The sequence below is a fragment of the Myripristis murdjan genome, chromosome 3 (genome assembly GCF_902150065.1).
Source record: "Myripristis murdjan chromosome 3, fMyrMur1.1, whole genome shotgun sequence".
NCBI lineage: Eukaryota > Metazoa > Chordata > Actinopteri > Holocentriformes > Holocentridae > Myripristis > Myripristis murdjan.
Window position 1 is genome coordinate 39,942,181 of NC_043982.1, and position 26,677 is coordinate 39,968,857.

A 26,677-nucleotide genomic window follows, 5' to 3' on the forward strand; every position below is an offset into this window, starting at 1 on the left:
GGACATCAGACCAAACGGCCTCAGAGCAAACTCCCTCTGACAAAATGGTCAAATTCCCTCAAACTGGTTTAAAGTGACATAATAAAAAGTAAAGTGAAAGTGTCATATTCTTAATCAGCTGGTAATTGAAAGTAAATTTGATGACTCATCTCTCTGATAATGCGAAATGTTTTAAGAGAGAAATTTTCCATCTTTGTCTCCAGTGAGAAAACCCACTCTGCAAATTAAAGGACTGTCTAAAAAGTACATACAAAAGAAAATAAAAATGGATTAAAGTGAACAAAAAAAAAAAGAAAAGAAAAGCAAAACCTGATAAAGTTGCATGTTTTAGTCATGGATATTCTTCAAGAAATATGTTTTCGCAATGTCATTTTATGCGTTATTCATTTTTTTCTTTGCTTTAATGCATTTTTTGTTTCCTTGTGTATGTACTTTTTAGACGGCCCCTTAGCTGCAAGTGCAACTGTTGCCAAAGACAACAATGCAAGAAAACAAATTCAAATTATGTAGAGGTGCTATGGCTGGCACGTGTATGACACTGCATTACTGCTGACACTGACTGGTTAATTCTAGCATCATTACTGGATAATATTTTGTGATGTCTAGTTTAGTTAAGGTGGTTTAATTAACATGTACAGTGATAAAACACGAGCCCTGCCTCCTAAAAACTCATACAACTAACCTGCATTCTCAACTACGTTTCAAGATGAACGGATTTCATTTGTTGGTAATATATCACATGAACTTTTGCAATCACTTAGTCTGACATCTGCATTATCAGGCGTCCCAGGTCCAACATGAAGCGAGAGTGTTGCCCATTTTTTTGCAAACGTTATGTTACGTGACGGTAACCGAGTGGTTTTTACGCCTAAACCTACCCTTTCTCTAACCTTAACCTTGGTTTACTGAACAAGCAATCAAAAAAAAATCTCGAAAAAACAAATAAACAAATAAGTGAGAAAAGAGACAGTAAAGATACTATATGTCTGTTCAATCAAAGGAAATTATTCTGATGTAGAAAAAAGTGATGGTTTATGTTTCAGAAAATGAATCAAATGACCAAAAAATACGTTTTTGCTTTGGACATGTGGCATTAACCTTCACGCCTCCGCTCTCATCCTGCTATTTTGACAGGAGGAGCTACCAATGGCACAATCATGGCCATCAATATCCGCATTAACACAGTGACCAATCAGCTAGAGAACTGAAATAAAGTTGTTTTGTCTGTCATCGACCATGCATTGAAGAAAGACAGCCTTTAAACTTTAGCTCTGGCTGTGCACAATACTTTTATTGTGAAAATACAAAGTTAACTAGCAATCTTCACACCTTCCTCTGTAAATTTTCGCAGCTCCCGCAACACTCTTCTCGTATTCAAAAATAACTGCACGTCATCACTGAGGGACTGTGCTGAATCTGTTCTTGATAGAATGATGTCGCAGGGAAAAAAAAAACTTTTGGCCCGGACACGACGCATGCAGCCGACCGATCAGCAGGTACCAGCTCACACGCACAAACCGTCAGTCATGTTTTTCCTGCCGCTGTATTTTTTTTGGCAATTACCCAGGTGGCTTTGAGGTGCTAATTAGACAGTGTTGATTAATACCAGCTGTGCATAATTTGCGCTATTATTGGATGATCGCCTGAGACAGAGAGCACGAGTGGAGAGAGGGGGATGAGAGTGAAAGAGAGAAGAAGAGAGGGAGAGAGAGAGAGAAAGAGAAAGAGAGAGAGAGAGGGAAAGAAGGAAGGAGGGAGGCATCGTCTCATGACCAAACACCAGCAAAAGAAAAGAAAATAACCTAAAGATCTCTCTCTCCCTTTCTCTCTCCCTCTCTCTCTTTCACACACACACACACACACACACACACACACACACACATACACACACACACTGGCAGTTTCTACAGTCTCATAAATATAATCACCAGTTAAATAAAGAGAGTCAGACCTTCCTCCCCCAACTGTACAATCTGCAGCTCACGGCCCCTTTGCATTCATATATATGATAATCTCATTCCTTTAAGAGAAATTCTACACTCCACCCCAAGGCATGGGGGAGAGAGAGAGAAAGAGAGAGAGGGAGGGAGAGAGAGAGAGAGAGAGGGCGGGGGCTGGGGCTATTGTGGGTAACACTGATATTTATAGACTTTTTATATTTTTAATTATTATGAGTCATTTGTTAATGTACACAAGATGCTACAGCTGCATGCACTGCTTTGGCAAAATATGCTTCTCTCCTGTCATGCCAATAGAAAATCATTTGAATTGAATTAAACTGTATTGAATTGAACTGAACTGAATTGAGACACACACAGAGAGATAGAGATAGAGAGAGAGAGAGGCATCATCTCATGACAAAACCCCGGAAAAAGGAAATAAGAGATTGTCACAGACAGAGAGCTTTTTTTTTCTTTTTTTTTTCACAGATTATATTTATCTGTTATCACCTCCTGGTCTATTCTAATTAAAGGGACTGTAAACAGTTTTTTAAAAAAAATTATATAACAAATTTCTTCTTAAGCTTGCACAGAATAAACTGCAGCCACTGGCGATTCAACAGGCCAAGTACATTCACTAGCAAAGAGGGTAAAGTGGGAGAGTAGCCAACCTCTACAGAATGAAGCCACCATTAGCTATTCATACTGTGGGTACAAATCTATTACTTTACATAAATCAAACAGCAGGCAGGCTTATATGCATACTGTGCCGTGTTAATGGCAAATTAAATACAATTTAAAGCAAATACTGGACATTTCTGAAGCACAGAATGGATAGAACAGCCTTTCCCATTCAAATAAAAAATCCAGGACGGCCAATTTTCTGCTGCAATATTCCAGGACTCGTTGAATATTGCAGCCAATTTTATCTGTGCTGTTGAATCCATCTACGTTCTGTGGATGAGTGGTTGTCACCGAGAAGGCGTTTTGTTTTTTTTTTCCTTTAAGATTTACAGATTGACAGTCAGAGCTAAACATGTCAAGACATATATACTGCAGATATGCTGCTATTCAACAAATACACTTCATGTATTCAATAGTACCGCTATTGGTTGAAGAAAAAAAGAAAAAAAAGTCCAAACCCATTTGTTCGGAGCGCCAAGATCTGCTTATTTTTTCCTGAGTTGATTACAAAGGTATAAAAATAATTTAATAAATACATGTTTCTCGTGTTTTTGTCTTTGGTTTAGAGTTGTGCAGAGTTTTTTTGCTGTTGTTGCTGTTTTTGCACATAAACAGAGAAAAGATTTTTCTGAGAAATGCACTGCAAACTGATTGGAAATAATGAAGAAGTACGGCTGCTGCTGTGCCAGACATGTATCGTGTTGCTTTAAGATAATTTATCAGTATCCCTACCTAATACACACTGCACATGCATTCATTCAGAGAGCACTTTGGAGTTCGATGCCTTGCTTAAGGGCATTTCAGAGGTGATAATGAGCACCTTGTGTGTAATAGCCACTACCCACGAGCCACCAGATCAAGCTCACAGCCTTGTCTCAGTGCCTGAACTTGTAACAGAAAAAATATTGCGTGACTCACACATCTCTCTGACTTCCAGTACACTCTGCCTGTGACTTGTGAATGGAAAAAAAAAAAAAAAAAAAAAAAAAAGATTTTCTATTACCATCTCGTTCCATCATGACTAAAACAAGGACGTATTTTGCACCAAGCAATGCAATCATGGCCACATTTTCCACCGTTAAAAGCCGTACACATGCCAGTCCCCGCTTTTCGAAAGCTCTGTCAATCAACCCGTGACGGTCTGCGGTACTGAACGCCTCGACTTCGGCAGCACCCAGCGTCTGTGCAGGGCCTCGTGATAACAGCTTTTAGACAGCCCCAGTCTGTCCCTACGCTGGACACATCACATCCCTCTGCAGATCTAGCTGTGAAACTGTTGCCAGTGACAGCTGTCAGTGAGTGTGTGTATGTGTTCTGGTGTGTGTGTGTGTGTGTGTTGGCTTATACGTGCATGTGTGTTACATTTCAACACAAGACACTGAGTGGGGGCATGGGAATCTACAGGGACTTTGTCGTGTGTGTGTGTGTGTGTGTGTGTGTCTATGTGTATGTGTGTGGGCGGAGGTTAGAAGGGGGAGGTGGGGGATTATGGGCTGCAGATAATGAAGAAGAACGAGCTCAGAGGCATAAAGGAAGAGGACTGGAATCAGGGGCTTTAAAGGGCAGCCGGGTGGGAATGCCTGGAAGAGCGCTAAGAGTTAAAGTTCACACTTAGAGGAGACGGACTGAGGCTGTCAAAACATGATGCTGCTGTCCTGTCTGACTATCAGCAAGGTCAGCACCATTAAAACACACCCTGCGCTGCATTTATACAAAATGACGTAACCTTGAATTCCATCTTTGATTTGGACTTAACATACTTACAGTGTTTACATCTGATAAGAAGTAGGGTTGTGCCTGACTAACCCACCCAATCCCCTTTCTTTCCTGCTGATTAATCAAATACTTAAATAATCAAATAGCAAATGACATATTAATGAAAACTGCAGATTTTTCGACATTGTGTAGCTCAGCTACCAGCTGCTTCTGTGCAGCCTGTGCCACTGTTGCTCAGTTACTGCTGTGTTGTGCATCACTGCGATGCTGCAAATTTGCAGGCACTAAAGCTAATTAAGCCCAAAATCAGTGTTTAGTTACACAGATGGCCCATTAAACACACTATTAACTTGCAAAGGTAAATGAATCCAGGCTACTGGCATGCAGGTTTTCTTCTGTGCAGACGCTCACTGGTATGGGCTGGAGGACTAATCAGCTAACCATAACCGTGGTCAGCGGAGACTCCCTTCTCTAATTAATCAATGGCTTGATTAAAATGGATCAGCCTTAATAATCAGCAGTGATAATAATATTAGGGCATTTCCTATTGTGAACACACATCAAAAGAAAGAAAAGAACTGAATTATTAAAAAAAATCTATCTATCTATCTATCTATCTATCTATCTATCTATATCCATTTATTTCTAGGATCAACTTTGATTATGAGACCTTTCTATAAAAGTGGCCCTGAGGAACTGAGAGAAAGGTCACCAGTCGAGCAAAGTGAAGGTTTTTGGATCCAAACATTTTTGACAAAGGACTGAGGTTTTCATTTGTCCTTATGAAACTGCTGAGTAAAAAAAAACAACCTTGTTAAACACAGGATGCAAAAATGCCTCAAAGAAATGGGTCTCAAGTTAGTTACCTGCAAGGCACTTGTAAATAAATCCCCATGGATCATGGGTATTCAGTGAAACAATAGGTCGTTTTGAGAAAAATCGCTGACATGGTGCTTTCAGGAATAAGGAAAAATTGCACTAATGAGTCACTAGATGTTGCCCAGAATAATAGTGCATAAAACCAAAATACACATGGGTAACCTTGACTGCACGCTGGCCAAGCACGATCTGGAGGCAAATCATGGCTCTCCGTCATCACTGCTTTTCACTGGTATTGGACAAGTGTCCTCACTGGAAGGTGGCAATTTGCCGAAAATACTTTCCCAAAGAGAGATGTTTTGGATATGCTGTATAAATTTAACACTGTGCGACCACTGGAACTAAATGGTTTCTCTTTCAAGTCATTTCTGTAGGCACTCTGATCCCTCATGGTGTCTTATTCTTATCTCAGTGGGTTTCTGTCACCTTGTCACCTTGACACAGAGTCAGACCCAGTTTTATTCATGTGCAAGGTGGAAATTCTTGCTGAAGTCTTTTTTTTTTTTTTTTTTTTTTTTTTAACATCATGCCCTCGGCTGATCTGATCTCAGGCTTTGTTTTCACCCCATTCGTTGTTTGTTTGTCAGCAGGATGTGCATGAAACTTTGCAGAAAGGTTGATCACGGGACAAGGAAGAGATGATTAACTTTGGGCGTGTTGGTGGGCATGATGTCGGTGGAGGTTTGCCCTTAAACTCATGTGGTAGCTCGCAGTAAATTTCACATTTATAACATGAGCCATGGAATGTACAGGAGCATTTCTGATATCTTCCTACAGCGCAATCTGTCGCATCCATTTCTGAGTGTGAACCAGTCAGTTCACACCGAGTCATTTTTGAAGAACGATGTTGGCTGTGGATCGCCTGGTAGCACGAGAGGAATTAAGCTTCATGTGTGAAGTAGATTAGACTGTCTTGCAATCTTATCTGGCAGCATGAATTTTGCACAAAACCTCAAATGGAATGTGTGTCTGAAAATGAACGATTAACAGAACGAATGACCAAATGAAAGTAGGGTGGGAGAAAAGGTTAAAAAAAAAACAGAAGGGAGGCCAAGGGGTTCATGCGATGATTTAACCTTGCCAATCAAAATAATACTGCTGATATTAAGCCAATGATATTAGGCTGGAAAAATTGCAACCTACACTGCCACGCTATTTTAAATTGTTAAAATGTCAACAAAGCAGATTTGAAGATATGTGAAGTTTCCCGTCTCTTTCCATTTGGATGAGCATTTATCTTGTGAAATGCCAACTACAAAGCGGTGCTCAGATGAAACGAGGGAACACAGCGAGAAACCTTCCACTTTGTACAAACCTCAAGATTCTGTGTTAAACTCCTGTCACTTAACCAAAAAAAAAAAAAAAAAAAAAAACTCTTTTGTCGATGATCAAACTCAAACTGAAATGGCTTTCACATGAGGGCCCCCCAGTTTTTTGGTGAAGTGTGTCAGGAGACATGATGGTGGTGTTCATGTGCCGCAGAGGCAAAAGGCAACTGTCCTCCCCCTCTTCCCTGCCCCTTCTTTCATCTCCACTGTCACTTGTCCTCCCTTTACTCCAGCCCTCCTCCCTCGCTCCACTCCCCTCATTCTGCGCTTTTATTCTCTCTCTTCTTCAGTGGCCTCCTCCTCCTCCTCCCCCTCCTTTCTCTCCTCTTCATCTTGTCTTTGTTCTTTGCCTTCTCTTCACATCTATCATCTCTTTCTACAACATTTCTGCCTCTTCCTCTCCTCTCCTCTTCTTCTCTTCTCTTCTCTTCTCTTCTCTTCTCTTCTCTTCTCTTCTCTTCTCTTCTCCTCTCTGACATTGGACAGATGCAAAGCTAGAGAATGTGGGTAGTGTTAGTGCAGAGTGCTACCATATGTGCCCATCCAGTAATCTGCCAAGGAAGAAGAGGAGGAGGAGGAGGAGGAGGAGGAGGAGGAGGAAGAAGAGGAGGAGGAGGAGGCCAGGGAGCATGCGTCTTAATCAGGATTGACAGTTGCATCGCTGCAAGATAAAAACCCCTCACTATTTAATCCCTCCACCAATCACATGCTCACTCTCTCTCTCTCTCTCTCTCTCTCTCTCTCTCTCTCTCTCTCACACACACACACACACACACACACCACACAGTGGGACAGCACAGAGCTTACACAAGAACATACAGAACACAGCCTCCTAATAAAATTACAGATACGTACAGGCATGCCCACCAAATAATACTGCGAAACAAACAGTTACCACTAACAAATCTTTTACTCCTATATTTTCAAGTTGCTTAAAACGAGATAAAAAAAAATCATCTGCCTTGAGTTCTAAAATGAATGAACTTGCCCATGTTTTTCAGAATATGTGCTCTCAATGTAAAGAAAATATGCCCACAATGCCAGAGACTCGATCCCAACTGTTGCACGTGCACCCTGTGAGGTTACTGTGTCAAGGCTGCCCAGTAATGAAATAAATTATTGTCCTCATTGTAGTTTAGCCTAATATAGTTTTTTTTTTTAAACTGTGTTACAATTAATTCAGTGACTTGATCTAAGTCAGTTTTTTTGATTTCAGCAAAGCCCATGCATCCTTACGAGTCCTCTCATGCTATGAAAGGCAATGGTTCTCTGTATGAATCCCTAATGCATCCCCACGTCAAAATACACCTTAATCAAAGAACCTCTACCCATAACTGCACTGACGAGAGCTTGTCTTTTGATTGAGAGTTTGAAGTTTTCTTTAGATGAGGGTACAAATTAACCAAAATCAAAGAATCTGAAGTATCACATCGAGAGTACAAAAGAGTAAAATGATTTTGTGACCTCAATTTAGGTATTTTGTGGACATGAATTAGCACAAAATAATGAGAAAAATCTTCTCTTCTCTGTAGACTCTCCAGGAATCTGGAGAAAAGATCTGCCCAAGAAAAAGAGCCTTGATTCAAGAGAATTTTAGAAACAGCTTGATAAGCATTGAAAACAATATTATCTCATGCCACTGGTGGATTTGAAGGCTGAATACTGAGGACCAGATGACGAGTTAGGATGGTTTTTGTGCCAGTGCATTTCTGAATGAACACTGTAAGGTGGAGGTGGCAGCAAATTGGAAGTAAGCACACACAAACACACAAATGAACAGACTTGAGGCTACGCTGGAATCAGAATTTCTAATGCAGCGATCTGAGGCGTGCATGCATCGATCTATCTGCATGCATGCAAACTCACACACACTCGCAAAGTGTCTGTGGGCAGCCATAGCAACGGTTGCTGGAGGAACGGGGGTAGGAAATCTTTTTGATGGCACATTTCCCAGTTGAACCGGTCATATGTGTTTCTTAGGGGAGGGGGATGGTGTGATAGGTGTATGCATACAGATGTAAATACAGATGGTGCTGGAGCTGTCTGTCTGCCTACAGCTCCAATGAAGACAATCACTCTACTTAAAAATAAATAAATGAAGAAATGAAGAAATGAAGAAAAGACAACACAAGACAGTGTCCCTGTTGTGTGTGCACGTGTTTGTCTTTGAAGAAGGCTTTACATTTGATTAAAGTCTGGAAGAAGCGTTTATGATCAAAGTCATTAAATACCGGCCTCTCTTGAATGTCATCTCAGAGCTTGTTTACAGGTGTAAACTATTAGTCTTTGTATTTGGTAGCCTAATAATGTGATGCTGTCAGCTGTGGGGATAACCAAAAGAGAGAGCTAAACAGTAAGCAGGATGCTGTTCTGTGCCAGCTATTACTGTCAGCTGGCACAAATGGAGAAGATGCTGTTATTTGCATCTGTAAGTTGTTGTTGTGGTCTACCAGCTTGTGAAAAATCTCCATAGCGTCACTGGTCAGTGATGTGTTAGTGCAATGTGTGTCTTTTTTTCTCTGTGTGCCGACAAATAAATTATTAAAATGTGTGTGAGTCTTACTCTCTCTTCCTCTCTCTCACACACACAAACCACCCTCCAATTTCCAGTCCATGCTGCAGAGCCTCACCTGGCCTGGCGCTGCGCAGGTTGAGCCCGTCTTGCCTCGTCCCCCAGTCGACTGAGGGAGGGCGACCTGCTCCTCGCCCCCCTCCCCATGGTCCGGACCACCACGTTGCCATTGGGGCTGCCGCTGGGCATCTGCTGGAACAGCTGGGGTGACAGGCTGCGATGTAAGGCTGAGGAGCCAGGCTGCGGGTGACCCTGCAGGGGGCCCCCGTGTGGGTGAGGGTGTTGGTGTTGCTGCGAATGGGGGGCCCAGTTGCCAGGAGACGGCTGCTGCTGCTGGTACTGGCTGACTGTCAGGTTGTTGTCACTGTTGGAGCGCAGGAGGACCCGTGGCGCTGATAACGAGGAGGAGGATGGGCTGTTGCCGCTGCCGTTGCCAGGAGCTGGACCCCGGCGGCGCTTGGAGTAGGCCGGAGCCTCGCGGAAAGGCACTGCAAGGGAGGGAAAGATGAAAGATGAAAGATGAATTTAATTTAACTGTTGAAATGTTTCTTCATTTAATTCTCTCAACAACTCCGCTTGGTTTTGATTATCAAGCTGTTTGTGTGTCCCCCTGAACACCTCTGGGAGTCTGAGGGCACCTGAGGCCATCTCACAGAAAAGACATGCCCCACTGTCAAACATTAGGAAGGAAGGACTCAGCGGTCAGAAATCAGTCCCAAAATGAACCAGCAACAATCAGAAATAATCCCAAATAAGAAACAAGAACAGGCAGGTTAAAAAAAAGAGACATTTTTGTAAACCGCAGTGTGATGCAAATGGATGTAACTACTCACATTTAGAGTCTTACAAACTATCCATGCAAGACACAAGTCGAACTGATTATGGTTTATTTACTTGGTTGGCAATCTTGACACATTTTTAGGGAAACTGATCTCCCCGTTGGCACAGGCACATTTCAGGAAATAGAAGGAGAAAAATATCCGCACACTGGATTACAGCTCCCAACACTTTATCTGACTACGCAGGTGATGTTTCAACCCTGATGAAGACCCTGTTGGGTTGAATCAGCGTAGTCAAAGCAAGTGTTGAGCACTGTAATCCAGTGTGTGGATATTTTCTCCTTCTATTTCCGGAAGTATCTTTATCCTGCACCTGGCCCTAAAAAACGGCTTGGATGTGCACACATTTAATTTCTACTGTGCACAATTACATTTCAGATGGTTTAAAAAAATACTTTCGGTGGTTTGGTGTTGATCACTTCATGTTTTGATGATGCTGGGTCATTTAAGATCGACACTTTTTTTTTTTTTTTTTTAAGTTCCTAAAAAGTTTCTCAGCAGGAGTCAAATATGGTCATTTTAACATTGTGTATACAGGTTTTAGGTGTGTACCACTGGGGGGCAGTGTAACTGAGTTACACCTGAAGTGTAAAAGTATAGGTAGGGCTCCATCAGCTGTTCAGAGGTGAGGCTTGGCTGATGGGATCATGCAATATTACACACTCCACCTTTAACATTGTAATTCCAGTTGCTACAAGTTTGCAAAATCCAGCCTACTATATCCCGGACGTCAAGATATCAACTCAAGGTAATTCATCTGCTTTAACTGCCTGTGCCTCAAAAAAAGAAAAAGTATAACCACCTAGCATAATGTAACTGAAAGTACCTGAAGGTGATAGTTGCTACAGGCTTGACATTTAGGAGACACAAGGTTTTAACAGTGAAAATATACATTATTTTGTCCAGTGCTGTGTGACAACCATATGGTACTCCAGTGAAAATGCTCTTTCCTCACTGCTGACTTTGTTTACATGGGTATTTATTGGGCTAAAGATATCTTTTCAAGCTGATATTCACTATCTGAACTTGTCCCACTAAAAATAAGATTTATATTTACTGTGAGGGTGGAGGAGGTTGCTGTTTCACTGACCTCTGACCTCTGAACTCCCTGTGGAGGAGGGTAAGGTAACCGAGAATTTCCCCTCTCACATAACAGCAACTGAACAACAACTGTGCTAAAACAGCCCTATATTCTCAGCTGTGATGAGCAGGCCATGAGTTGAAAAAACAAAATACTGTGAAATCTTTGATCAAGTACCTCAATACCAATATTGTGACAATTTTGTATGGAATATTTATTGGTGCCTTCTTAAGAAATATAGACACAAGAGATTTTCAATTTAAAAAATCATTAGTACTGTGGATATGCTGACCAAGCAGGTAGAGGCAAAGAACAGAACAGTTGCAACAGACAAATAAGTTCAGAAAAATGCATCCATTTTTTATAATGCAGACTTTAAAGTCATGGGAAAAAAAACAAAAAAACAAAAAACAAAACAAAACAACAAAAAAAAAACATTTATACCATATCACGATATTACAACATCAAAAATCCCTGATGAAGTCCAGATATCTATCAATATAATACTGCCATACTGGCCAGCCATTCCTTCATACAATACAATACATGAATATGCCTAAGATTAGATGATCATAGTAATGCAGGTTTGCATCTTCAAGATTCCCAGTATTCACGAATTTGAACATCAGTCTTGATCAAAAACACACTATAAAGCCATTGATTGTGGATGTTACTTCAGTAGTTCCTCATTCTCAGGACTAACTCCACTCAGTTGCTTGCACTCTATTCAGTCCATCTATTGACCACTTTAAAGCCTCATTCATGGGAACGGGCTCTGCGCCCTCTCTCTAAAATGTGAGTGACGTGTCCCACTTCAATCTTCGATTTGAGATAATTGTCCTCAAATGAGTCTACGGCATTAAGCCATCAATGCACCACACTCCAAGTGCACAAATGCACTGCAGCACTTGTGCACCAGGGGAGGACACTGGTGAAGATGTATAAATAGCATACCTTTTGTGTCTGATGTGCTATTTTCCCCCCCAAACACATCAGAGAGTTGCAGAGATACAGTACTGTATCTACAGTGATGCATGCACACAAAGACAACCAGAGAGATGCAACAGTATTTCTTGTTTACATCACATAAAGAAAGTGTGTTTGCATGGTGAATATAATATGTTTTTGTCCTCAATTTATGTTGAATCAAATTTAGGTGAGTAGAACGTATAATTCTGGGCATCTCACCACTAAATGTGCACATGTGCAGATTTAACTGGATGAGTTTTAGCAGAAGAGCAAACACTGCGACCTCACTGGCTGTGGTTAGCACTGTTACCTCACATCAAGACGGTCTTGGGTTCGAATCCTTGCCCTGATTCTTTATGTGTGGAGTTTGCATTTCCTCCCATAGTCCAAAGACATCCAACATCCAGGTCAGGTGAACTGGAGGCTCTAAATTGCCCGTAGGTGTGAATGTGTGAGAGTGTGCTCGCCTGTCTGTCTGTGTGTCCGCTTTGTGAGGGAGTGGTGAACCTGTATGGGCTGCCTTTTGCCCAGTGCATGCTGGGATAGGTTCCAGCCCCTCCCGACCCTGATAAGGAGTATGCAAGCACAGACAAAGGATGGATGGAGTTAGATTTACTCATTCCAGCTGAACGGATATTAGGTACCATCATGTTCACTTAGTTCGATGTTCTCTCCTAATAAAGTTACAGCAGAGTTATTTCACTGTGCGGTGGCTCATTTTTACAAATACCACAAATACTGGCAGTGCATAGGGAGTTCTGTTCACTAGATTAATAACATTTAAATAATTCTATGTTATTGGCACAACATAGGCAATGCTGATAACATTTCCTTAATTTGATAGGATGGAAATGTGAGTCATTTCTTAATGTACATCCCTCCCCTCTGTCTATGTCTGTATCTCTCTACCCATCTATCTTTCTATCTATCTTGGCCCTGGCTCCACACTTCACGCTGATTTTTCTCTGACCATCATTAGCATAATTATTGGAATTATAGTGAGGACAGCTGAGTTCCTCTCTCTGGCCCCACTAGCCACAGTACTGTCAGACTGAGCCGTAATGGAGGTTGGCCTTGATTTCCCCATGGAGCTATTCTTCCATTACACTGTGAGAGGATGAGCCTACAACTGCCATCAGCAGCTGTCCTCACAGTTATGAGGATACGGCAGGAGCCTAGCAGGGGCCTGAAGCCATTCCCAAAGTTTCTCCCGTTTATGAGTCGATTAATAATACCGAGCTGGCCGGTTAGCTGAGCTACAGTTTCCTGCACCTTCCTGTCTCTGTGAGCATCTGAATGGATTTTACTGAGTCATTATCACTTCCTTTCTTTCTGTCTGTCCCACCGTTTCTCTCTCTCTCTCTCTCTCTCTCTCTCTCTCTCTCTCTGTTTCTCCCTCTGTCTCTCCATCTACAGCAGACGTGTTGATCAAGAGAAGAGGTGCTAACATCTAATGAGCTAACACGTTAAAGACCTAGCAGCCACCAGGCTATTTGTGTTTGTCTGAAGCTCATGTGGTCTCAAGGTTGGTGGGCCAAGGTTTACGGCTAGAACTTTTTGCTGAACACACACACACACACACACACACACACAGACACACACACACGTACATGTGCACATAAACACTGACTTGCTGACTCTTTCTTTACTCTCTTAGTCCCTCACTGTCTCTGTTTAGCATACAACCACAAACACACACATGCACAAACGAACAATAACTTGAAGGAGCGGTGTCAAACAATCTGAGCATCTTATGTAACAGAAAAGCAATCAGTGGAGTCTATATCATTAAATGTTCTTATAAACAGGGAGTGAAAAAGTCAGAGGTCAGTGAGCCTGGATCTCCTATCTCTCACCCAGGATAAATGATGGCTTAGACATCGTGGTAATACACTAAGCTCCCAGTAGAACAAACTTCTTATCTCTTTCAACAGTACACGTCCCGCCTGTGTGTGTGTTGGCCATGCATGCCAAATAGTGATCCCTAGGGAGGCTGAATGTCTGTTAGGGCATGATGATTGTTTTAAAGACCAGAACAGAATAACAAAAAATAAATATTATGAGTTAAAACAGCCAATATGTGCATTTTCATGGAACAAGTTTAAGACTAAAATGGTTACTATTCCACAGAAATTTCATTACTGGCTAGAATTTAAAGTATGGCATTGGTAGCTTCAGTGTCATCGTCATCATCACCATCATCATCATCATCATCATCATCATCAGTAGCAGCAGCAGCAGCATTTTCAATATAATCATTATCAGCTTAATTAGAATATAATGAGCATCTTAACATCCATTCATTGTCATCATAGTTGCCAGCATCATCACCATCATTATCATCTTTATCAGCATCTTAATTAGCAAGATTATCACTGCCATCACTACCCAACCACCATCACCACCATCAAGAACATCATCATCATCATCATCACTACTACCACCATCATCATCATCTGAATCATCACCTTCATTATCATCATTATCATCATCTTTAATCTCAATTTAATATCTATCATTGCAATACTCAAGAACTTTGTCGTCATCATCATCATCATCATCATCATCCAGTCATTATTCAAGAAAGAGACACTTAAGACTTATTATCTCACTGGCCTGTGGGACTTGAACTAGCAACCTTGTAGTTCTGTTAGTAGTGTTTTCCTACAGCCTCACAGCCTCTTACAAACACTTTAAACCTTAATAATATTAACAACCGTCTTTGTCACTCTCAATGTCACATTTGGCACACATACACTACACAAATAATACGTGCACTTTCCTATAATGTATTCATATTCAGTAATAAATACAGTAAATACATAAAAACAGTCATAAAACACGGTCACATTTTTCTTTCTTAACGGCAAATAAGCGAACATTTCCATGGCCCACCGTACACCCCCTCGCGTGAGTCTCCGTATTCATTGAGAAAATAGCTAAGCGTTGAGCCACCAACTGGTTTCACACACAGGCAGATGGATAGGCTGTTCAGGTTCTGTTTTGGTGAGGGGAACGTCACACACTCATGTCTGTGGGTGTTTTCTCCTCCTTGTGCAGAGTCCCATTTTTCATTTCTGACTGTGACCTAAAAACTAGTCCAGAGCTGCTGCTGTCTCTTTTGGTCCGCGCAAAAAGACTCAACGCCTATTATTGTAACCTAAATATGCGCCGACCTACCTACAGCCAAGCTGTATCAGTGACGATAAAAAATGACTCAAATATGCACTTTTCAGCAAGATATACTTTTTGGAGCGACTGGAATGAGGAAAACTGCTCCCCATCCACCCTTTCTTAAGTTCAAAGTGATGGGAATGAATGCGCTCCAAAGGACAAAAACACGAGCGCCTGATGTGGAAAGTTAAAGAAAAAAAAAAAGTGAATGCGCTGCTTACCTTCCTTTTTTAAGGCATTGAGAAAAGACTTCATTTTCGCTCCTTGCTACTCCGCTTTGTCTCACGGTATGTGCATATCAGTGGACTTTTAAATCAGAGGATGGTGAAGTAAAAAAAAAAAAAAAAAAAAAAAAAAAAAAAAAGCGAGCGCTCCCGGAGTTTCCGTTTCAGCACCATGGACAGCGACTACGGAGCTGAGCGCAGCGCGGCGCGGACAGAGGAGAGGGGCCGCCGGGCGCAGCGTGCATGATCCCGCTCACACCCTCCACTACCACCGCCTGCTTAGTGAGCCAGGACGACTACAACCCCCCTCCCACCGCCCCCCGTTCCCGACACCGCCCCTCACATATCTGCTTTCCTGTATAATAGCCTACTTCCATGCTCGTCACACACTCTCTCACTCTCTCTCTCACTCTCTCTCTCTCTCTCTCTCTCTCTCTCTCTCTCTCTGTCTTTCGCTCTCTCATGAAGCAGCAGTAGTAGAACTAGGAGTGATATTACAAGCTGCCCAGGTAGGCTGCCCGTCAGTCAATCAGCAAAGAAGAGAACAGCAATCTGCCTGTTTTTTTCTTAGTATTACAGTTAAAAGAATTGAGTTTGACGTTTGTCCTCTATTTCTTTTAGGCTGGTTTTGCATGATGCAGCTGATATGCAACTTTACTTTATGCGAGTCAGTTGTGTTGGAGTTGGGTTTGCGTCATCATTTGGAGAGCTCCGTTTGGCTTCGGTGACATGGAAACAATAAAAGTTTCAATGAGAACCTGCAACTAATTGCATAGAAGTTGCACTGTGTAAGACCAACATGGGAAAAAGAAATCACATGCAGCTATGTTCTTTTTTCTAAAAAGTCACTGAGTAACTTTTACTCTTAAAGGAACATGCCATTTTTTTTTTTTTATTCCTATAAGGAATACCCTTATAGGGTAGCTAGATAGACAAAAACAAAAAATAGCTCTGTGTTCGGAATTGTGTTGTGGCTTCATGTGCGCATGCGCAGAGGATTCTGCTCTTCTATGCAGCCTCATGCTGGAGTATCTCTCCTACTGGACGATCTGGATTGAATTTGGTGAAAAAAAGTGGTGTGTTCCTTTAAGAAAAATTCAAATGAGCTACATTTTTACTTTATTTACTTATTTTAAGCACCAGAGACGTGTTTATAATAGCTGATGATATAATAGTTTACTATAGGCCCAGTTTTTTTTTTAAATAACAGTTTTGTAACAGTATTTCTTCAAATAAAAGCAGGTGTCAACACCAACACTCAAATAAAAGCAGGGTCTCCATTAATGGCCGTGGGCATGGTTTACACTAGAGTGCAGATCAGGCCACATATTTTTGTCTGAACCCAAGCCGAGCATGAGAACATAGTAACCGAGCCTGATCTGAACCTGACAGGCATTGTTGTTACCTTCAGGGTTGTCACAAAACTGTTTCTGAATATTTGTCCGAACCTGGCCCATCCCATCGGGTACCGACGGGCTCGGGTCAGGTATCCACACTCTAGTCTACACCAACAAATAAAGGCTGGGGGATAAAACAAGGGTGGACTCCATATTCAGTTTTCTTGCTGATTTTGTTACCAAAGTCAAGCAGCCACTGGTGTTCAGCCATGAAAAAAATCCTTCTTAAAATAAAATTAAACACTGCGTTCACTGAAATTTGGACATCAAACACTTTGACAAGAAACTACGCAAATGGAAACAGATAAATAAAAAAAAAGGAGGCTTCACACTAAAATATGAGCAATATACTCATCAGACTGAGGGAATGAAGAAATAAAGGCCTCTCTCTAATAAAAGCCTCCCTCAGATAATGGCGTGGCGCCCTCTGCAGCTGAGGTAAATAAAGGCTCCGGTCACTATTTGAGGAAATGCGATAGTTTTATAATAATTCTGCGACAAATCTCTCTGTGACTGATGATTTTACTTCTACTGAAGTGAAAAAATATGAGTAAAGTAACAGTACTACAGGTAGCAGTACAAGCATTTAGGAGTAGTACATGTAGTTTAAGTAGTAGTAGATGTACTAATCATAGTAGCAGTGGTAGAAGTAGTAGAAGAAGCAGGATTAGTGTAGATAGTAGCTGTTGTGGCTTGGAGGTAGTTGTTTGTTTGTTTGTTTGTTTGTTTTCAGGAATACCCTTATAGGTTTTCAATCATGCAATATAAGGACAAAATAAAGAATAAAAAACAACACAGGTGAATATGGTCAATAGGAACATATGCCAATAAAAGCAATTTTACTGTGAATGATGTAGAACCGCATGATTTCTCCATGCTCCAGGGAGAGTTTGCAATTTTAGTTATGAAAGATTTTTCTTTTTTTTTTTTTTTCAGAGAATTTTTAATTACCACCATTAATACCCATGGCCAGCTCATGATTGAACATGGTGTGTGGATAAATGTCTTAGCAACTCTTAACATGTAACTCATATTCCACAGCATGTCTAGTGAGTTGCATTGCAAATCTAATTACTGTAATACCGCGTGGTGAAGTGACGACCTGAGAGGAGCTCCTGGCTGTGATTTTTGCTTTTCACCGCTCCTGTTGTTAATTCTATGGGCGCTCCTTTGTCTTGCACATTGATTATGCTTCACGTCAGCTTCAGACGACCATGAAAGGTAGCCTGTTGGATCAAGGACGTCCGGGGGAACATCACTTGCCTGCAGGATCAGATGGACTTTCACATGCCGTAACCCAAGAGAATCCGTGTGAAAGCAGCAGAGAGCTTGTGACCCCTTTGAAAAGAGGTGTGAGCTTCAGGACTGGGAGTGAACTTGGTGAAAGAACATGCTGGCCTTTTATTGAGCATCCGCCAATCGTATCACTGCTGCTGATGTAACGGAGGGTCCTCAATGAGCACAGCTACAGTCTATGTGGGTTATACTGTAATACAGTATGTGGGTTGAGTCACCCTGCTTTCAACAGCTGTAAAAAGAATCTCACTATTGGATTTCAGTGAATGTTAGTGTCATCTAAATGCTGTTTCAAAGGCTTTTCCACGCTGTGCAGTGCATAGGCTAACGCACTGATATATTTTTATTTACAAAGAAATTATTGGCTCACTTCCATCATATTTATGTGAATATAATAAAATTCCCTTGTCTTCTTTTATCTATTTGACTTACAATGATGTAAGTTTTTACTCATAGTAATGACACACATAAAGTTTGTGACTATATACTTTTTCATATCTGCAGTTCCTTATGTATGTTCATCTATGTTAATAGTCAAAAGGCATATTTATTCATTGATTTATTTATTTATTTGCTACCTTCTTAGCCCAGGACTATTCTGAAAAAGAGATTTTTAATCTCAGGTTGAATAAAGGTTACATTAAAATAATAATATTAAAAAAATAATAAAATAAAACCCGGGGGAGGAAACATTGAATACACTAGAATTGGGAAAAGTTAAATGCCACTGAATATTGGGAAAAAATATCGGCTATCAACAGCTTCAGACAAAAACAGTCCAGCAGACTTCAAAAAGCACTGCTGGACTGTGTTGATTAACATGTTGTGAATGTATAGCTGTAAGTTGGTACCTACAAGTAAATATTAGCAATATAACTAGTTGTCAGACTGGACAGTTACTGATTGCACTTTCTGATGCTACATTCACAGTTTAAGTCTTACCATGGCATAATCTTACTATAAGCTTTTGGACCAGAAAAGCTTCTCAATTAAGAGGTCCTTACAAAAAGCTGTCCTACTTATTTAAATGGCAAAATAATGTTTCCAGCCATAAGAAACCCATCCTCTGTTCCAGCTATACGTCAGTCCCTTGGGTATTTAGAGTTGCACATACACAATTAACAAAACACCAAAAAGAACAGAGAAAAAATAACTGATTGTGCATATGAAAAAAACCCAAGAGACGTAAAGCACAAAAACATCTCACTTCAAAACAAATAACAATTAAGGTGACATGCAACACAACTCAACAAACTCAACAAAAACAATATGCTAATATGCACTGCGGAAGACCAAATGCCGAAATCAAACGACAAGTGTGTGCCTGTGCCTGTGTGTGTGTGTGTGTGTGTGTGTGTGCGTGTTACTCAGGGAAAAGCTGGCTCACCGGGCTCTACAGAAGATAATGAATGATGTAGCAGTAGTTGTAATATAACATTTAAAAGACTTCACTGACAGTGACGGGGCTAACAGCTGTGAAGGTGTCAGTTGCTACAGTGCGTTATGTAAGTGTCAGCTTGTAAACTCAATTATATGCGACACCAGGCAGGGGAAGGTTTTCAATCATGTGAATGCTTTTTATAATTGTAGCGTAAGAGGCTTCGTAAAACATTAATTTTTGTAATTTATGTATAACTTTAATGATGTGATAATATGCATTTCTAATTGACCACACCAATATTTGTCATTGATAATAGCATGACTTTTCTTTTGCAGAAGTGGTAAATATGTATGTTTTTTTGCTGTGATAATTGTGAAAATTTTTATGATTTGATTTTTTTTTTTTTCCTGATGTTCAAGGATCATTTTTTAAATTGGAAACATTTGGAAGCATATTCTTGGCTGGTGAAAAAGATTTCATTTTAATGATGAATGGCTGAAAATATCGTTGAATACTCTCTCCTGCATTTTGAATTCTTGTCAAATGCCAGTGGCATGAGCAAGGTAAAACCGTTTGAGGTGCACATTAAATTATTTCAGTGAATTCTGCAGAGTCAGCCACTCTGCGCTTCGTCTTTGGTGATTCTTGGGCTCCTTGCAATCCATTCAAATAATTTAATGTACAGTACACCACAATGGATATTTAACTTCACTTGGAGGTTCAAAATGTGTCCATCATTAACAACTGATTGGTCTAATTCAGAAGCAAGCTCCTGAATTAGATGAGTAACTGGTGCCTGCCTGCATAATAGAAAGCTGTTTCAGAACTGTGATAATGACTTAAAAAAAATCCCAGTACTTTAAGAAGTGAGGTGAAATAGCTAATTCATTTCTCGACAAGATGGATGAAACTAATTTTTTGTGACCTGGTTTCCATGGGAGGGTTTCGAGTGGTGCACAGGGAAAGAAGAAACCATCACGGCTGAGAATGAGGCAGAGAGGCTGAGGGATTAGTGGTTGATGATCAGGATTTCAGATTTGTTCTAGCTCAGTTTCAGGAAGTTACCCTGCATCCAGGATTTGATGGTAGCCACACAGATGTTGGGAGCAGGTTAAAGAGAAAAAAAAGAGTTTGAATGAATGGTGGACTGGTGAGCAGCCTCTTCGAGAGACAAATCCTTGGTGTTGCTAAGCAACTCAAGAGGGGGATGGCTCCATATATCATTAAAGCTCCTCTTACACACCAGTGTGCACACCTGCGTGCCGTGTGATGTAATGTATCCTCACCTACCTCTCTGCATTTGTCATGTTTTGACTTTGTTTGATTTGATGCTCTGCCATGCTCTGAAGCCATCTGTTTGTACAACGACTTGATAAAATGTCTTAAAGCTCAATCTCTCGATTTCTCTCCCACTCCACTACAACTACAAAACCTACAGGAGTGTTGAGACAAGTTTGCACAAGAATTGACCCCGCTAAAGACCAACATACCAGATGGCTACATGCAAAGCATATGTTGTCATAAACTATGCAATAATGCAGCATTGAGAGCAGATTTGCCTCACATGTATTTCCATACTGTGCACAAGCATGTCATCCAAACTGCCCTGTAACTGCTAGTAGAGGTGTACAAGTCAGTGTATGTTACTGTCATTGCTGGGGAATATGTATTGGTCATGATTTGTTTCTTTGCTCGTTATTGTTGAAGACTGTGTATTTGTCTCATTTAATTTCAACATCCAACTGCAATGGTTTTCGAAAGGGGGAGTCCCAGGTGTCCCGTATGGGCTTCCATGGGGCAAAAAAAGGAATAGATTAATTTTACTGTACTTTAATTCACTAGAAATTGCTACAATTAAAAGAAAAACATGACTGATTATTCCAGCGTAATGTTTTTGTCTCTCCGCTTTGAATCTATTTGCCAGTGTTGAAGAATGATAACTGAACAATTGAATACCTAAAACAGACCAACAGATGTTTTTATACCAGGGTCCCTTTAGGGCAAAATCACTTCAAACAGGGTTTTGCTGCTTAATGAAAGTCAACTTGAAAAAGCAGCTCGAAAATTTTTTTCTAATGGTTGCTCATTAAAGAGAGAAAAAAAGTTCAATTCAATGACATTTTAATTGTTATTTTTAGATTAAATTACAGTGCACTGCATACAGACAGATTACAGCCTTCAGTTTTTTTTGGTGTGATCATAATATTTCTTTAAAATGAACTCAAAACCCAGAGAAAGCATGACAGTCTCTCCGACATTCAGGATGTTGGTTGTGCCACCTGGTGGTTGGAAAACAAAGCCTGTCCACTGGGGAAATTCCCCATATTTAAGTGGTGGATCAGATGTTTTGCAATGCCAAATTTGAAACATTTTTTTTTAACCATCAGGATTATGTAGGACAAATCATTTTCCCTGAATCTGCCCTGGATTTACACCAAACTGGGCAAATCATGGTGTCAAAGAGTAGATTCAGTTGTGTTTTGACACTTGTGGGATAATGCCAAAATAGGTCACTATGTCTGTCACTATGAGTGTGGGTGTGTTTTCAGATTTTCATATCCAACACATCCTGCTGTTACAAGTCTAAGTGTGTCAGTGTTTTTAGCATCTCCTGGTCAAATCACTGGTAATGACACATTTAAGTTAAGGGGAAAAAAACACCTTTATTTGTGGTCTCTACATTATATTAGGGAGGTTTGGCTTTGGGAAATCGAGGAATTCTTTTGTTGTAGACTAGTGAGTGATGTTTCTTCAGTAATCTAGTATGGGGAGGAGAAAAAATATTGTTCCAGATGAAAATCAGGTCATTTCCACTGTTTCTTGTAGCCTATTTGAATTATATTGTCCTATTTACGATGCATCTAGCATCACAAATAGGAAAACATACAGCACTTGTGTTCCACCTGAGTGAGCAGCTGGTTGGATGAACACACACAGATCAATGTACACAAACACATCAGAGAATGCACTGGTGATTTCAGCTGATAGTGCAAACCATCTCCGTGAATGCAGTGCAGCTCACAGGCAGGTATTCCTGTCATATGGTTGAATCCAATTATGTCAACCATCAACACTGCAGATGAGCACTGTTTCACCAATGGTCTTTCAATGGGGAAAAGATAGAGCCACGTGGTTATGTTTTTACAGCTACAAATACTGATATAATTTACATTGCATGACGAGGGAAATAAAATGAAATAAACCCTTCAGATGTGACTTGTGACAACAGAGGTCAGGAAAACTTACTGCTGTGGTGCAACAAGCTGATGAAAGCAAATCAGTGTCAGTGGGAATAAAGTCTCCCTTCCTTGCTCACAGGAAGAATAAAGCGTGAGCATCCACTTGCCCTCCTTCCTCTATTATATGTGCAGCTGGCAGGTTTAGCACAACAGAGCATATTGTAGATTTGAAAGCATGTACAGTATATAATGCCTTTCCCCTGGTGACACTTTCAGAGAAGAAAAAAAACTTCCAAAATGATTTAAGAAGGAAAACGTTTCATCGCATTTAGAAGATTAATTGTACGCCTGCGTCTCCTCTTTCATAAAGACCAGCATTGTGTTGGAAGAAATTATTCCAAGATACGCCAGTTGATTTAATGGTCAGCACTCAAAATAATGAATATTCTTCTTGACTGCATTCATTTGCAAACATTTCCCCCTAATAAATATTTTTTCATTGGTTTGTTTTTGAGTGCTGGCACTTTTCAGTGGTACTTTGGATGGACTTTTGGCATCAAGCACCACTTTGCAGTGTGTCCTTATCTTGGATGAGATTTGAATTGAGCATGTTGTTTTTATTTTTATTATTATTTTTTTTAACTTGAGGGTAACTTTGATGCTTTATCTTTGCTAAAGCCACTCAAAATAAATGAAATTTTATACTCCTGCTGTTCTATAATATTGCTGATAATAGTGATATATGTTGAAACTTTAATGCATTTTTTAAAGTTATTGATAACTGTCTTTAACAGTAAAATTCAACACTTCATGGATCAATCTGTGATTTCAAAAGCCTTATCTTGGTTAGGGTTAGTGTTGTAATTTACTTCTTTGCTGTACAAACCTTCTCTCCCTTCTGTACTTCTACTTTAGTTTTCACTTTAGAGTTCCTCCGTTTCCCAAAATGTCTTTGGCAACCCAATGAGTTTGCTGAATTTGTTGCATTCAGAGTGTGTGAGTCGTGAGAGAAATAACAAAAGTGGTTGAGATTGTTCTCCAGTTAAGAAAAAGTGAGAGCAGCAGCTTTTACTCAAGATGCATCATGCCTTGTTTCTGCCTTACATGCTGGTCTATTGAGGCTGCTGTCATTGGAGAAATGAGTATCTCATCCTCTTCCACCGTGGCTCTCTCCTGTATGATTACTGAACATCAGCGTTAAATAGTGACTCTAAAAAGAAGCTCTTGCTCTTTGATTCAGAGGGACTGACGCTAAAAACTGATGCTTACAGTTGATGTATTGGAAAATTTGAAACATTTTCTGCCATCAGACAATTGCAGCTGCAAAGAAAATATGTCATTGTGACAATACATTGTCAGCAGCTGGTTAGTTATCCATGACAATAAAAAATACATTCATGAACACACATGGTGCATCGCCTATGTTTTTTTTGTTTTTTTTTTCCAGTGGATGGATTTCTTTTTTAAGATATTTTTCCTCTTTGCCTTAAATATATGACAACCTGCCAAGCTCAGATATCAGGCCATGTGTGTACATGCATGCCTGCTGTTATTAATATGTGTTTATGCATGTGTGTGTGTATATCACCGAGAGAGACACACACACACTCTTTCCACATTTAGAACTCTACTATCTGCCAGTGGAAGCCCAATGTGTTAGACACTTACAACAGTGCAGACTGGAGCCATGCTTGGACAGGCCTCAACTACAGCAGCTGCTGCCAAAACCAATCAAAAGCCTGCTTGAAAGTTCAGGAGGTACAGAAGAAAACGAGCCCACTCCGCCGAGCCAACAATTGTTGCAAATGAAGCGAGAGATGAGAGATGAGAAATGACTGAGATGGAGGGATCGAGCAGTAATGTAGCTGTGTATGGATGTTAATGACAAATCTTTTCATAATGATCATATTCTTCCACTGTTATGGTAGACATTTTGACTCCTGGCATGTTAGCTGGAATTGATTGCACAGTAGCAATGGCAACTGCAGGAATGTTTGCAATGTTGTGCTTAATGTTGGGCATATCCCCATGCCCGAGTCGCCTGGTTAAAGCACAAGGCCTACAATAACTGCCTCTCAGGTTTTTCAGTGATGCCAAAGAAAAAATAAAAACATTTCTGTGACAACTGAAATGAGCTTACTCATTGGCTAAATGTCATTCACCTAAAAATAAAACTGTCGGTTGCGCCCCGGTGGCTCACCATGTAGAGCGCGTACCATGTAATACCAAAGTTAAGCCGCAGCGGTCGGGGTTTGACTCTGACTCAAAGCCTTTGCTGCATGTCATCCCCTCTCTCTGCCCTGCATCTCCCTTCTCTCTCCACTGTGATTGTCTAATAAAGCAGAAATGCCCAAAAATATTCTTTCAAAATAAATAAATAAACAAATAAATAAATGAATGAATGAATAAGAGGAAGACTGTTCCTGTTTGTTCCTGGAAAGTTTAAATTTTAGAGATACAGTATTTTACAATGGTGATAGGTAATGCACAGAGAAGTGGTGAAGGCTAACCCTCCTGAACTCAGTTTACCCAAATGTATTCGTTAAAAATATACACACACTTTTTAGGCTGACATAAATCGTCATATTAAGTTGTATTAAACAGATTTCAGTTGTGTATATAGGTCGAGTGGGTAAAGGTACAAAGCAATGCTTTTCTGTGAAAGTATCACTGTTTTTATTTATTTATTTTTTTGTATGTTGGTGGCTGTTTGCTGCAGTGTGTTGAGCGCCAACTGGAGGTCATGCTTTAGGCGCCTAAATTTAGAAAAAGTATCAGCTTGGCTTGATGCCTCCTGTTTGACACTAAACACTAAGAAAACAAAGTCTATCTGTTTTTCCACTAAAAGCTACCTGCAACAGAACCCTTGAATGTCAGAATTAAAGGTGAGCTCATTGAACAATTATTATTATTAATATTTCAGGGATAATTTTAGATTGACTGTTACATTTTAAAAGTCATGTTAAAAAGATTTGTGAAACGATTAAAGCTAACCTTAGCTGTTTTAAGGTGATAATAAATTGTTTGCCGTTTGATTGTGTCTGATATTCTCATATCTGTCCTGTGGTTTAATTGCCTGGTCCCGAGCCAACGGGTCAACCAATCAAATCCATGGGGTGTCTTTACTGCCATCACTGTCGCATTTTAAGTAAATGCAAGATTTTAAGTGTTGCTGACTTTATTGATTTTCATTATGTAAAGCTTGTGTTTAAAAGTCTGAATGGATTTGGACTCCTCAGCCTCAAGAGCCTGCAGAGCTGCAGCAGATCCACCAGAGCAGCTTCAAACAGCAACTGTAAAGGTTCATTCTGCTAAAACATCTTTTGCTCAGACAGATTTCTGTGTGAAAGGAGCAAAGTCCCGGAGCTCGCTACCTGATCTCTTGAAATGTGCTGCAAACTTCAAGTGAACTTTTAAGAGAGCGACCACATCCTGGTTAATTCAGCAACAAACCTGTACTCATGTCTATATTTCTTTCTTTTTTTCTCTGTTTACAACTATGTCATTTTCTGTGATTATGTTAGTGCTAAATGTGCTTTATTGCATCTTGCTGTAATCGGTTTACCTTCTACTCTTTTTAATTTTACTCTCTTATTTTTACAAAAGCCCTCTAGGTACAGGCGTTGCAAATTAGCATCCAATACAAACACTGTGATAGTTGCACTGGAAAGCTCTTTTCAGTTTGTGTGTGCACCTTGTATTAGTCCCTATCAAATAATGCATATATAAATAATAGTGCATTTATCACTTTGATGTGTGAAGCATAAATATTACTGCAAACTCTGCAAGAATACGGCTGAAATATATATGTCTCTCTCTTTTTTTTGTTACAGTGGACACAGGTTTCTGTCTCCCAACTTAGGTGCTTCTTTTTAGATTTGAAATGTCGTTTTTTGAGCTCTGGGCTCATTCAGACTTGTGCTCAGCTCTGGTTTAGTATGGACTACAACTTCAAAAAAAAAAAAAAAAAGAAAAAAAAAGAAAAAACACACAAGACTTTTAGTGTCTACTGAAAACA

General features: G+C 40.2%; 1 protein-coding gene across 3 annotated transcripts in view; it reads right to left on the reverse strand.

Moving 5' to 3' along the window:
* The window catches only part of shank2b (SH3 and multiple ankyrin repeat domains 2b), a 204,837-nt gene that overhangs the window by 79,040 nt on the left and 99,120 nt on the right, over positions 1–26,677 (reverse strand). For all 3 annotated transcript variants that reach the window (XM_030076268.1, XM_030076260.1, XM_030076253.1), the window contains exon 11: positions 9,178–9,607. In XM_030076268.1, coding sequence (XP_029932128.1) covers positions 9,178–9,607 — 430 coding nt within the window. The remainder of the gene's footprint in view (positions 1–9,177; positions 9,608–26,677) is intronic.